The 14,203-nt window shown below is 41.1% G+C and overlaps 1 protein-coding gene across 3 annotated transcripts in view; it reads left to right on the plus strand.

The window, feature by feature from the left end:
* SIPA1L2 (signal induced proliferation associated 1 like 2) overlaps positions 1-14,203 on the plus strand; it is a 255,388-nt gene that overhangs the window by 53,260 nt on the left and 187,925 nt on the right. For all 3 annotated transcript variants that reach the window (XM_040350983.1, XM_040350984.1, XM_040350985.1), the window contains exon 4: positions 12,731-12,905. In XM_040350983.1, coding sequence (XP_040206917.1) covers positions 12,731-12,905 — 175 coding nt within the window. The remainder of the gene's footprint in view (positions 1-12,730; positions 12,906-14,203) is intronic.

Here is a 14,203-nt window from a genome sequence, read left to right on the forward strand (position 1 = left end):
TCTTGACCAATTGGGTTTTCGTCAGTTTTGTTGGCAGATATGGTTTGGATGATGTCTGTATGCACTTGGCTGCAGGGCAGAATATGCATAAAGGCACTGACTGTTCTGAGTGTGATCTTTCTTGAAGTTTAAGGTGGCCATACACAGATCAAAATTCCCTACTGAATCGGCCAAATTTCGATCTATGTACAGGCAGGATGGTTGTACAGAAGTTGATCTACAAGCCTGTGGGGTTTTTCTTCAAATGATCAGTGTAATGCCTATAGCCAGCAACACTGATCAGTGTGTTCTGATGCAGGGAAGGCTCTCAGCTGTCAGAACACAATAGCACATTGAGCCCTGGTTCACACTGGGTACGATTTGGAACGATTTGAGATGCGATTTGACATGTCAAATCGCATCTCAAATCGGCAGCAATTGTCGGCAATGGCACTGTCCTAATCAGTGCGATGCCGCATCTGCGATTTCAAAAAGTAGTTCCTGTACTACTTTTTGCGATTTCGGGCCGCGATTTACATTAAATTGCGGCCGAAATCGCGGCAAAATCGCGGCGGCGAAATTGCTGTAAAATCGCGCATTTTACCGCGATTTTGAATTCGCAGCAGTGTGAACCTAGGCTGAGTGTGTGGATGGGGGAATCAGGTCATTTTGATTTTGAAAACATTTATAATGTTTTAATTGAGTCATTATACATTTCCTACCACTATCCCTGCTGTTATGTTTTGTCTACTGTAAACATATTAAAAAGGTTGGAAAAATTTCTTAGTTTTTCAGCAAATCAACATACACGCTCAGTTCTTCTTGCCATACACATTATTTCCATCACTGTTGAAATCCAGTACATTTCAGGAAAAAGACTTAATATGGGTAAAGGTAACAATTGTCATTTTATGGGATCCCACCCAATGTGCAGAATAAATCTTCCTCGGTGTGCAATACCCAAACCACACACACACTCAATTATTTGTTAACCAGAATTTCCTCCAACTTTAAAAGAATGCATAGTGGGTTGCCTTATCTTTTGGAATATATTTATATATATATATATGTATATATATATATATATATATATATATATATATATATATGTATATGTGTATATATAAAATCACAGTATATACAACAATCAGCAATAATATTATGACCACCCACCATAACCCCTTCAAGGCATAGACTCCACTAGACCTTTGAAGGTATGCTGTGATATCTGTGACCAAGCTGTCAGTAGCATATAAATTAAGTCCTGTAAGTTGAAAGGGTGGGGTCTCCATGGATTGGACTTGTTTTTCCAGCATATCCCACATATGCTTAACTGGATTTACTTCTGGAGAATCTGGAAGTCAATACCTCAAACTCATTGCTGTTCCTCAAACCAATTCCTCAGACCAGGCCACCTTCTTCCATTGTTCCGTGATCCAGTTCAGATGCCAACGAAAGCTGCAGTTTTGGAGTTGATCTGACCCAGTTATCTAGACAATATGGCCCTTGTCAAAGTCAATCCTTTAGCTATTTTTTTCTGCTTTCAACACATGAACTTTTAGACACAACATGTTCACTTGATGCCTAATATATTCCACTTTCAGATGCATTGTAATCAATGTTTTTCACTTTACCTGTCCATGGTTATAATATTATGACTGATCGGTTTTATCTCTATCTTATCTATCTGTCTGTCTGTCTGTCTGTCTGTCTGTCTGTCTCTATCTATCTATCTATCTATCTATCTATCTATCTATCTATCTATCTATCTATCTATCTATCTATCTATCTATCTATCTATAGATATAGATAGATATCTATAATTTATATACACTGTGTATGTGTGTGTGTATACAGTACAGACCAAAAGTTTGGACACACCTTCTCATTCAAAGAGTTTTCTTTATTTTCATGACTATGAAAATTGTAGATTCACACTGAAGGCATCAAAACTATGAATCAACACATGTGGAATTATACATAACAAAAAAGTGTGAAACAACTGAAAATATATTTCATATTCTAGGTTCTTCAAAGTAGCCACCTTTTGCTTTGATTACTGCTTGGCACACTCTTGGCATTCTCTTGATGAGCTTCAAGAGGTGGTCACCTGGCGCAGCACCCCATCACTCTCCTTCTTGGTCAAATTGCCCTTACACAGCCTGGAGGTGTGTTTGGAGTCATTGTCCTGTTGAAAAATAAATGATGGTCCAACTAAACGCAAACCAGATGGAATAGCATGCCGCTGCAAGATGCTGTGGTAGCCATGCTGGTTCAGTATGCCTTCAATTTTGAATAAATCCCCAACAGTGTCACCAGCAAAGCACCCCCACACCATCACACCTCCTCCATGCTTTACGGTGGGAACCAGGCATGTAGAGTCCATCTGTTCACCTTTTCTGCATTGCACAAAGACACAGGGGTTGGAACCAAAGATCTTAAGTTTGGACTCATCAGACCAAAGCACAGATTTCCACTGGTCTAATGTCCATTCATTGTGTTCTTTAGCCCAAACAAGTCTCTTCTGCTTGTTGCCTTTCTTTAGCAGTGGTTTCCTAGCAGATATTCTACCATGAAGGCCTGATTCACACAGTCTCCTCTTAACAGTTCTAGAGATGTGTCTGCTGCAAAAGGTGGCTACTTTGAAGAACCTAGAATATGAAATATATTTTCAGTTGTTTCACACTTTTTTGTTATGTATAATTCCACATGTGTTAATTCATAGTTATGATGCCTTCAGTGTGAATCTACAATTTTCATAGTCCTAAAAATAAAGAAAACTCTTTGAATGAGAAGGTGTGTCTAAACTTTTGGTCTGTACTGTGTATGTATATATATATGTATATATATATATATATATATATATATATATATATATATACTGTATATACTGAGAAAAACTATAAACGTAACACTTTTGTGTTTGCCCCTATTTATTATGAGCAGAACTCAAAGATCTACGACTTTTTCTATGTAAAGAAAAGGCCTATTTTGCGCAAATATTGTTCACAAATTTGTCTAAATCTGTGTTAGTGAGCACTTCTCCTTTGCCGAGATAATCCATCCACCTCACAGGTGTGGCATATCCAGATGCTGATTAGACAGCATGATTATTGCACATGTGTGCCTTAGGCTGGCCACAATAAAAGGCCATTCTAAAATGTGCAGTTTTATCACACAGCACAATGCCACAGATGTCGCAACTTTTGAGGGAGTGTGCAATTGGCATGCTGACTGCAGAAATGTCCACCAAGCTGTTGCCCTTGAATTGAAGGTTAATTTCTCTACCAGCCGTTTTCAAAGGCCTTTCTGAGAATTTGGCAGTACATCCAACCGGCCTCACAACCGCAGACCACATGTAACCACACCAGCCCAGGCCTTTTCACAACCCGCATCTTCACCTCCAAGATCGTCTGAGACCAGCCACCCGGATAGCTTCTGCAACAATCGGTTTGCATAACCAAAGAATTTATGCACAAACTGTCAGAAACTGTCTAAGTGAAGCTCATCTGCATGCTCATCGTCCTCATCAGGGTCTCAACCTGACTGCAGTTTGTTGTCGTAACCGACTTGAGTGGCAAATGCTCACATTCAATGGCTTCTGACACTTTGGAGAGGTGTTCTCTTCACTGAATTCCGGATTTCACTGTACAGGGCAGATGGCAGACAGTGTGTATTGCATTGTGTGGGTGAGTGGTTTGCTGATGTCAGCGTTGTGGTCGAGTGGCCCATGGTGGCGGTGGGTGTATGGTATGGGCAGGCATATGCTATGGACAACAAACACACTTGCATTTAATTGATGGCATTTTGAATGCACAGAGATACAGAGGCCCATTGTTGTGCCATTCATCCATGACCATCACCTCACATTGCAGCATGATAATGCACGGCCCCATGTTGCAAGGATCTGTACACAATTCCTGTAAGATGAAAACATCCCAGTTCTTGCATGGCCAGCATACTCACCGAACATGTCACCCATTGAGCATGTTTGGGATGCTCTGGATCGGTGTATACAACAGCGTATTCCAGTTCCTGCAACTTTGCATAGCCATTGAAGAGGAATGGACTAACATTCCACAATCCACAACCTGATCAACTCTATGCAAAGGAGATGTGCTGCACTGCGTGAGGCAAATGGTGGGCACACCAAAAACTGACTGGTTTTCGGGCCCCCTGACCCCTTAATACAGTAAAACTGCACATTTTAGAGTGTTTTTTTTTTTATTGTGGCCAGCCTAAGGCACACCTGTCACATGATCTTGATATGCCACACCTGTGAGTTGGATGGATTATCTTGGCAAAGGAGATGTACTCACTAACACAGATTTAGGCCAGGTTCACACTGGGCTGTGGGAATGAAGCCGTGCGAGTTAAGCTGATCTCGCACGATTTCACTCCCGATTGTCAGTCCCGATTTCAACTGCGATTACAGAGATATCTGTACAGTTTCTGCAGATGGGGGGGGGGGGGGGGTCACACCGATGAAGACGGTGCCATTGCCTGTAAATGCTGCCGATTTGACACGTCAAATCGCATATCGAAACGCACCATGTAATTATTTTGGGGGGTACCTTTTTTTTTTTTTTTTTAGGGATTTCTTGTCCCATTTCCTCCTTCTGCTTCTCGGCCGGCTAGGTGACTCCTCCTCTCCCCCTAGGTGGCCCCTCCCTCCCTGCAATCTTCTGGGACACCTCACAGGCCACTAGCAGAGCGAAGCCATAAGCTGTCGCGGCCGGGGTGCCCACAGTTGTTATGACTGCGCCACAGATAAGAGGGGGGAGGGAAGCGAGGCTCCGGGTGGCCGCATCGCTGGACCGTGCGTTTGATGGTACAGTAACTGCGTTTGATGGCACAGTGGCGGCAATTTATGGGTACAGTGGCTGTGTTTGATGGCACAGTAGCTGCAATTGATGTGGTTTTTTTTTTCGAGCACCATCCACCACTGCCCTAGCATACATGACTCTCTAAACTTCAGCTTTAATTTTTTGTATTAATCCCTCGCATAATGCTTTTAAACTCTGCATACACATGGGGAAGCTTGGAACCATTTACTGAAATATATTATTTTCTCACAGTTTCCACAATCATCTGATTGAATGCTTTGCTTTGTATCTTTGCCAGTTATGTTAAATGAACTTCATGAACTTAATTGTTCTGTTGCCTGCAATAACTGCCAAAGAAAGATGAAATGGCTATCAGTTTCCCATTGCCTGCTATAATGTATTTATCCACTGTTCTTCAAAAAAGATTTTAAAATCAATAATGTCTAATGGTTTTCTAGAATAAAGTGCCTATTGTTTTCCTTCATCATTGCTCACTATCTATCCCAAGCAGCAATATGGTAACACATACATGCTGAAATACTTTTAGGCATCAGTATATTGATTTTAGGTAAAAACTATTAATTTTATTATTATCTTGCTGTTTGCATCATAAACAACTCTTATGAAAGAAGGAAAATCAATGGGGTTGATTTACTAAAGACAAATAGACTTTGCAAAGGAAATTTCACTTTGAAAAGGAATTTCCCCCAGAGTTTAGTGAATGAGGTGAAGCGCTGCTGAATCCCATCATCCAAACATGTGCAAGCAAAAATGCAACTTTTCTTTCCTTTGCATGTGATTGGGTATGCTTTGCAAAGTTAAATTTCATCACATGCACTAAGCTCTGGGGAAAATTCCCTTGCAGTGTGCAACTTGCCTTGCATGTTCAACAGCATATTTGCCTTTAGTAAATCAACCCCATTGCATCTGGTAAATGTCCAAAGTAAGTTTTCTTTATAAATGATATGTACATGGTCTACGTATGAAATGATTTCCACCAACAAGTAAGACAATTCTAAGATATCGGTTTAAAAAGGCGTTCTATCCATAATCTGCTAGTCAGATCTGGTTATGATATAGTTAAATGTACATCTATATGCAACATGAATAATCCCTAAGATATTTTGAACAGTATGCCTTTCATCTTATTAAAGCGTAGGCAACTCTCATTTACTCCTGCAACTTCTTAACAACATCATCAAACACTTTTTCATATATTATTTAGTGTGAAACTGCAAAATTTCTGGCCCTAGGCAGAGATTATTTAGTACCGAGTTCAGCCTAATTGGCCAGCAATTTGATTATACCAGCAGTGGTTATCTGCACTACATTAGTTTCTAATATCGCTCAGCACAAGTTGACTAATAGAATATATGGAAGATAGGGATAAAACATTGTCATTGGGAATATAATAATGCATAATTACCCTATGTTCGCATGATGTCGTTTCCTGTAAGACATTAACTGTGAATATATCAGCATTAGTGCCAATTTCCTAATGATTTAAATGACAGTGTGCTAAAAGTGTGTCGGCTCCAAAGGGTTTATTTTACACAAATTCAGCAAATGCATTATGTTTACAGTAAACTCGTGCCCTGGTTAAAAAAATATGAAACATGTAAGCCAATAGAAAACAAGCACTGTAAGGTAACCCTTCTGTACCTTACTACCCCAGTAGAACCCTTGAAATAGTTTTTCGGTCTTGGGAAACCCCTGCTGAAATCAATTAATTGGAGGTCAGTGGGAAAACGGTATCTAACATTTGTGGCACTAAGAAGAAATTCCCCTTACAGTGGTGGTCAGAATGCCAACCTTACAGGCAGCTAAAAAGATGTCATGCAGCTGACTTTGTCATTTGACATTGGCTTCAGAACTATACAGACAACATTAAATGGGAGGTCAATTAGCCACAGCTCAAGGAACTCTAGAGCAGTGGTGTCCAAACTTTTTTCAAAGAGGGCCATATTCATTGAAGTGAACATGTGTGAGGGCCGACCGTTTAGCCTGACATTCTTTGAACAATTAAAATTTGGTCGAAGTGTGTTCGTCCCAGCACTAATACACTGACCAACAAGAATTTTCTTGCTTTTGTGGCTGTGTGTGGTGATGAGATGAGCTTGGGAGTGTTATTTGTGTGTGTGTGTGTGTGTGTGTGTGTGTGTGTGTGTGTGTATGTATGTATGTATGTATATGTATATATGTGTATATATATATATATATATATATATATAATGTGTGTGTGTGTATATATATATTTTTTTATTGTGGCCCCAACATATCCCAGAGCTCTGCTCAGCACTAAGGATGATCTAGGGCGTGTTATTTGGATATACCGTATTTATCGGCGTATAACGCGCACAGGCGTATAACATGCACCTTCACTTTAAGAGGGAAGATTCAGGAAAAAAAGTACATTTTAAATAAGGAACTGTGAAGCAAAATAAGGGTCAGTGCCCATCTGCAGCCTCGGAGGGGACAGGGAGGGGGGTGGGACGAGCTTTGGGTGCACACCCTAATGCAATAGGCTGCGCATACCTATGCAGACTATACTGTTAGAGCATCGCCAAAACTGTCCAAAGATTTTGTGCCGATAATGATTTTCACAGTCTGTATTTTTTAAGGCATAGGAATGCTCCCTATTGTTTACGTGGCAAAGCCTGAGCTCAGTAATGGGTTGCACTAGCACAATGTACAGTACTGTATATAAAAAATATAAAAATAACAAATCTCCAACACTGTAAGAAAATACATTTTTATTAAAGTTCAAATATATCACAGAAATAATTGTAATATACAAATAAAAATACATAATCACGTGCAAAGTCCAAACGTGAAATGTGATAAAAGTGACCACATCCACCTACATAAACAGGAAATGAAGGTATCCTGAAAGAAAGTTGAAAGGTCTTCCACCAGGTAAAACCCTATAAGCCTCGTACACACGGCCGAGGAACTCGACGTGCCAAACACATCGAGTTCCTCGGCCAGTTCAGCACTGAAGCCGCCGAGGAGCTCGGCGGGACGAGAGCTCCCATAGAACAACGAGGAAATAGAGAACATGTTCTCTATTTCCTCGCCGAGCTCCTCGTCGGCTTCCTCGGCCGAAAGTGTACACACGACCAGTTTCCTCGGCAGAATTCAGCCAGAAACTCGGTCGGAAGCTGAATTCTGCCGAGGAAACTGGTCGTGTGTACGAGGCCTTAGGCCTACCAGATAGCCATTACATTCTGTTTATAGAAAGGTCACAATGCACATCAACCTCAAAGGGCTCATAGGAATCTTCCCAAACTTCCTTAAGACGTTAGGTACTGTATACTCCACGCCTCATGAAGATTACCTCCAGATAAATTCCTCAATTATACATCTATGTGTTTTCATGGCAAAGATATAAATGGAAAACTCTACATAGTGTAGACGAGTAAAAGCTTGTAAAAAATAAAATAAAACTCACATTTAGAAAGTATCAAAGCACTTTGTAAACAGTCTCCAACTGATATACAAAATGGCTTCCCATGGACTTCCAGCAACCAGACGATGTCACAGCAGGCTCACTCCCATGCGTTTTGCCACGTTCAACATAGGCGAGGTGGATGGAGGAGTCCCCCCACTGGGACATAGTATTCCAACAGTGGGACTGGTCGCTGTCAGCATACACTGATCAGTGACTGCAGCATACTGACTGCAACATCTGATAAATAAAAGTTTTGCGGCAATGATTGACTTCTGTTGAACAGAGACAACCACACACTGATCAAAATTACCAGCTGAACCGCCTGAATTTCAATTAGTCTATGGCCAACTTTCATCACTCACGTGCTCTCAAAGCTTATTCAGTGACGGTACGAATCCTATTTTATAGACCAAGGCTTATACAGGTCTAAACCAAAAACTTTGAACATTCTTCACACAGTCCTTGTTCTGATGTAGTCGTTAGTAGGAAGGTACCAAATCTGCATTAGTTAATTTTTATAAACAAATGATATGAAGCCTTGCACAAAATACAATGGGCCAGATTCACAGAGGAAATACGCCAGAGTATCTACTGATACTCCGGCTGATTTTCAAATTTGCCGCGTCGTATCTTTATTTGTAACTCACAAAAAAGATACGACGGCTTTTGGCTAAGATCCGACAGGCGTACGCCTTCGGATCCTAGGTGTAATTTTCCCGCGGCCGCTGGGTGGAGTTTGCGTCGTTTTCCAGCGTCGGGTATGCAAATTAGCTGATTACAGCGATCCACGAAGATACGCGCGTTCGTCGCAATCTCTTACGTCGTTGCTAGTCGGTTTTTCCCGTCGCAAACTTAGGCCTGCTTTTTCATGGCTTATCTTTAGAACAGCCATGTTAAAGTATGGCCGTCATTCCCGCGTCGAATTTAAATTTTTTTTTTTTGCGTAAGACGTCCGGGAATACGAAAAGACGTAACGCACGTCGCCGTTCAAAAAATACGTTGGGGCGCCGTAATTTCGCGCAAAGCACGTCGGGAAATTTTCACACGTAGCATGCGCAGAACGTTCGGCGCGGGAACGCGCCTAATTTAAATGGTACACGCCCCATTTGAATTAGGCGGGCTTGCGCCGGACGGCTTTACGTTACACCGCCATACGTTTATACGCAAGTGCTTGGTCAATCAGGCACTTTCGCTGAAAACTTGCGGCGGTGAAACGTAAAGGGGATACGTTACGCCGCCGCAGATATTCCTGAATCTGGCCCAATATGTCCAACATCATGTGCTCAGATTATAGCAGTCAAACCTTATAGAAGCGAACAAAGTTGCAACTTCAGATATAAAACTTCTATGATGTCTAAGTTTGCGGGGTCAATTACAGAGCAGTGTTCGCTGGTTATTGTATAATTCATATTTGCATACTTGGCTATATATATCTGCTTAGAGAAGTCCCACAAGTGATTTATTTATCTAGTCTCACCTGACCAATAGCCATGTTTTCAAAACTCCTGTTATAGAGTGAGATCTCTCTATTTCTGTCTCCCAGTTGTGCTCCTGCATTATCATCTTGTCACACAATCTTCTAGCTGTGATTGCACGTCATCAGCATCAAGAAACCCAACCTAAATTTATGCCATGCAACTATCGCTATGCATGTTGACAGAAATTCACTTCTGGAGATTAGCAGTGCTGATATGCAAAAAAGGTGAAAGAAAGGTGAAATTGAACTAATCATTACTACAGCTTCTGTGAATGAAACATGATTTATGAATAGAGGGGGCGGACCTATCAATCATCTGCCTGTTCTCCATTCATAGAATCTGTAGTAATGGCTTCTAAGTGTAGCTCCCCTCAGTAAGCACACTAGTATTGGGTAATTTTAGTTTTCGGTCTCCTTGCAGCCAGGGAGAGCAGTTATTGTTTGTTTGTGTCTGTTCTAGGTTCTACTGGTGCAGGCTCAGCTAGTTTCCCTGCATTCCACTAAACTCTGGTATAAATTGGGTGAAAAAGCTTTGACCCTGGCCTGCATATTCATGCCTTTTTAGCCAATCCATATAAAGGAGAATGAGTGACCAGCAGAGGGCTGGGAGGGGTATAAATAGTATTTTTTGTTCCCAGGGGAATAACACCCAGCCTGAGGGCTGAGGCATCCCTGTGAGACTACCTGCAGCTTCAAATAATCATTTGTTGGGTCCCAGCTCCTGCTTGGGCTGCAGACCTCTGTCTTAGCCTCCTGAAAACATGCAGGAAGCTCATCTGAGGATCCAGGACACAGACAAGTACAGAAGTTGACTGGTACTGCAGCTAGCAACACAGTGTACAAGGCACCATGAGTACCTGCCATGTGGATTCCAAAGACATTTATTTGCCCTATTTGGGAGAGCTTACAGCTTCCCAAGGCTCACCCTCACCTTATCCCAGTTCTCTTAGCAAAATAAACTGCAAAAAGACATGTTCAGGCTGTTTTCTGACTTAAGCGATTGTGAGAATTACCATGTACCTGGCTGCTATGTGCCTAACAGGGAATGGAACTTGGCCCCAAACAGCCAGATCAGTCTTGGGTCTGTGCTACATAGGAATGGAGTAGCTGGGCAGAAAGGGCAGGCATAGTTGGGCACTAGTTCTAGTAACCCTTGCTTCACCTGAAGATTGCAGGGGTGGGGAGTATTGGAGGAGGAAGATTTCAGCAAAAAGAGGACACAACAGCACAAGGGATACATTGGGGTGTATTTACGAAAGGCAAATCCACTTTGCACTACACGACTGCACTTCCAAGTGTACTTTGAGTGAAATTTCAAGTGCACTTTGCATTTGTAGTGCAAAGTGGATTTGCCTTTAGTAAATAACCCCCATTTTATGTCCATTGTGCAAATTTTTTTATTCATTTACTTTTTTTTTTTAAACATAGGCTTTAATTTGTATATGGTTTTGAAGACGGGTTAAATCTCCTGTCTGGTTTGTTTTTGCTTTATTTTTCCCATGGGGGAGACTTCCTTTCACTTCTAGACTACAGACAAAACAGTACATGAGAGAAAGTCTCTCCAAAGTCAGGTGATTTCTCTAGAAGATTTATTTTTACCTCCCTGTTCTAGTCATTACATTTTGGACTTCTCACCACTTTTGGTGTTAATGGTCACAGTCACAATGGTCTTGTGACATTGGTCTTTAGGAAATGACTCCCCAGCAAGGGCACAGACAGCAATTAAAATCCAACAGAGATTCTAACCATTGCTTTCTATATCCAAAACTGAAGTTTTGAATGAGACTTTAAATGGGTTGTAAAGGTTCGTTTTTTATTTTCTAAATGGGTTCATTTAAGCTAGTGCATTGTTGTTTCACTAACCTTTTCCTTCGATTTCCCTTCTAAATGTTTTTTTTCTTTGTTTTCTTTGTCTGAATTTCTCACTTCCTGTTCCTCCTCAGTAAGCTGTTCTGGCTGACTAATCTCCATGGATGATGGGGGCAAGCTTACTGAGGAGAAACTGGAAGTGAGAAATTCAGACAAAGAAAAAAAACATTTAGAAGGGAAATCAAAGGAAAAGGTAAGTGAACCAACAATGCACTAGCTTAAAGGAAAATATTTAGAAAATAAAAAATTAACCTTTACAACCCGTTTAAAGTGGTTTTATGCAGTAAAGTAAAAAACCTTCTGCATGCAGCTCCCCCCCACAGCCCCTTAAATACATTCCTGAGCCCGATCTGGATCCTCATTGGTTCAGATACAGCAGCAGAAGCCCTTGTCTTTCAATCAAAGCAAGTGAGGAATGAGCGAGGGGCGGGGACAAGCCCTACTCTGTGTTTCTTATGAACACACAGAGCTGGGCTTGGGAAAGAGCACGTACGAGTGCCCCCATAAAGCGGCTTGCTGGGGGTTTACTTGTGGGGTGGTGGAGCTAGGAGTGCCATCAGGGGACCTGAGAAGAAGAGTATCAGGGCTGCAATTTGCAAAACCATTACACACAGTAGGTAATTATAACAGGTTTGTTACTTTAATTTGAAAAAATTAAGCCTTCAGATCATTTAAGTATATGTGCACTTGCTGTCACCGGATTGTAACTGGGTGTGTTAAGTTTAATAAAACCCTTTTTGATTAAATAAATTATATGATCACCATCTGAATTTCATGGGCTGACGAGGACCAACTTTCTATTAATGCTACTGCATGTATAGTGCTATGTAGAAGGTATTTTGATTAACAAATCCTTGCAGTTGCCTGAGTAGACACAGCTTGGGCACAGATACAACCTAAAATTCTTATAACATCTAACGAGAGTGAAAATCGCTCCCAGCAAAGCAGGCCAAGGATCTCTATAATGCACCTCACTTCGGCTTACTGTTCTACACACTTTACTAAATGAGGTCTGTTGCAAAAACATATAGAAGTTTTTTCGTATTATTTAAAAATGTTAATTAGTAGAATTTTGTTTTGAGTGTAAAATACTTGCCTGAACCTGAACAGTCTTTCTTTTATTTTTAGCTGAGCTTTCAACACAAAGTTGGTGTCCTGTACTGCAAAGCAGGACAGAGTACAGAAGAGGAGATGTACAATAATGAAACTGCAGGGCCGGCTTTTGAGGAGTTTCTTGATCTTTTGGGACAACGCGTACGTTTAAAGGGATTTACTAAATACAGAGCACAATTAGATAATAAAAGTAAGTATTGTAAAACATTTCTACACTTTTTTTTTTTACCTAATGAACTGTTGCCTTAGCCATCCCAAGCCACTTTAAATCAAATAAATTTATCTTACAGTAATATCTGCCTCTTGTAATCATGTATCTCAGCAGATTGGGAGAGGGACAGTTAGCAACATCAACCAGTTTTGTTTTCCTGCAAGCACTGGTGCTGCCAAGGAACTTGGTATAAGGAGAGAGTAGGGTAAACAAGGCTCAGTTTTTCCATCTGCTGCTGCTTTTTCATCATTGTCTAATCTCAGCTGGGGGCCAGAAGTTGACCTAGCTGTATTGCTTAACCCCATTAGAGAAAAGTTTGTTCACCAACCTAGATGTGCTTTCTGGTAGGATTTTGTAGTTTTCAGTACTGGATAAACAGGACACAAAATCTTGGGTAAGTCTATGGGCTAGATTCACATAGATGAGCGGATCTTTAGATCCGCGTGATCTATGTGATTTAAGATCCGCTGGCGCAAGTTTGAGAGGCAAGTGGCTAATTCACTAAACACTTACCTCCAAACTTGCGGCGGCGGATCGTAAGGGGGAGTGTACTATTTAAATCAGGCGCGTTCCTGCGCCAATTTAAATGCGCATGCGCCGTCCGCGAATTTTCCTGGCGTGCATTGCTCCCAATGACGTCGCTAGGACGTCAGTGGTTTTGACGCTTACGTAAATGACGTCTATCTGTATTCGAGAACGAGTTACGCAAACGACGTAAAAAAAAACAAAAATCGACGTGGGAACGACGGCTATACTTAACATTGGCTGGGGCCTCATAGAAGCAGGGGTAAGTATACGCTGGGAAAACTGCTACGGAAACGTCGTAACAACACTGCATCGGGTCCGCGTACATTCGTGAATTTCCGTATCTTGCTGATTTACATATTTCTCAGTGTAAATCAGTGAGAACGCCCCCCGCGGCCATTTTTAAATTGCAGTTAAGATCCGACGGTGTAACACAGTTACACCTGTCTGATCTTAGGCATATCTATGCGTAACTGATTCTATGAATCAGGCGCATAGATACGACCAGCCTAAGTCAGAGATACGACGTCGTATCAGGAGATACACCGTCGTATCTCTCTGTGAATCTGGCCCAGAGTGTCTATGAAGTCTGAGTATTTTTCTGTTTTCCTAGAGTTCAGCATACATTTGGTTTATTTAGCTTCAAACCTATTGTAGTTGACTTTTCTTTTCTTGAGTAATAACATTTGAATATCAAATACATTGTAAAATTGTATATGAAATGAAATGAAATTAAACAGTCACTCCAAATG

The sequence above is a fragment of the Rana temporaria genome, chromosome 4, assembly GCF_905171775.1.
Source record: "Rana temporaria chromosome 4, aRanTem1.1, whole genome shotgun sequence".
Taxonomy (NCBI): Eukaryota; Metazoa; Chordata; class Amphibia; order Anura; family Ranidae; genus Rana; species Rana temporaria.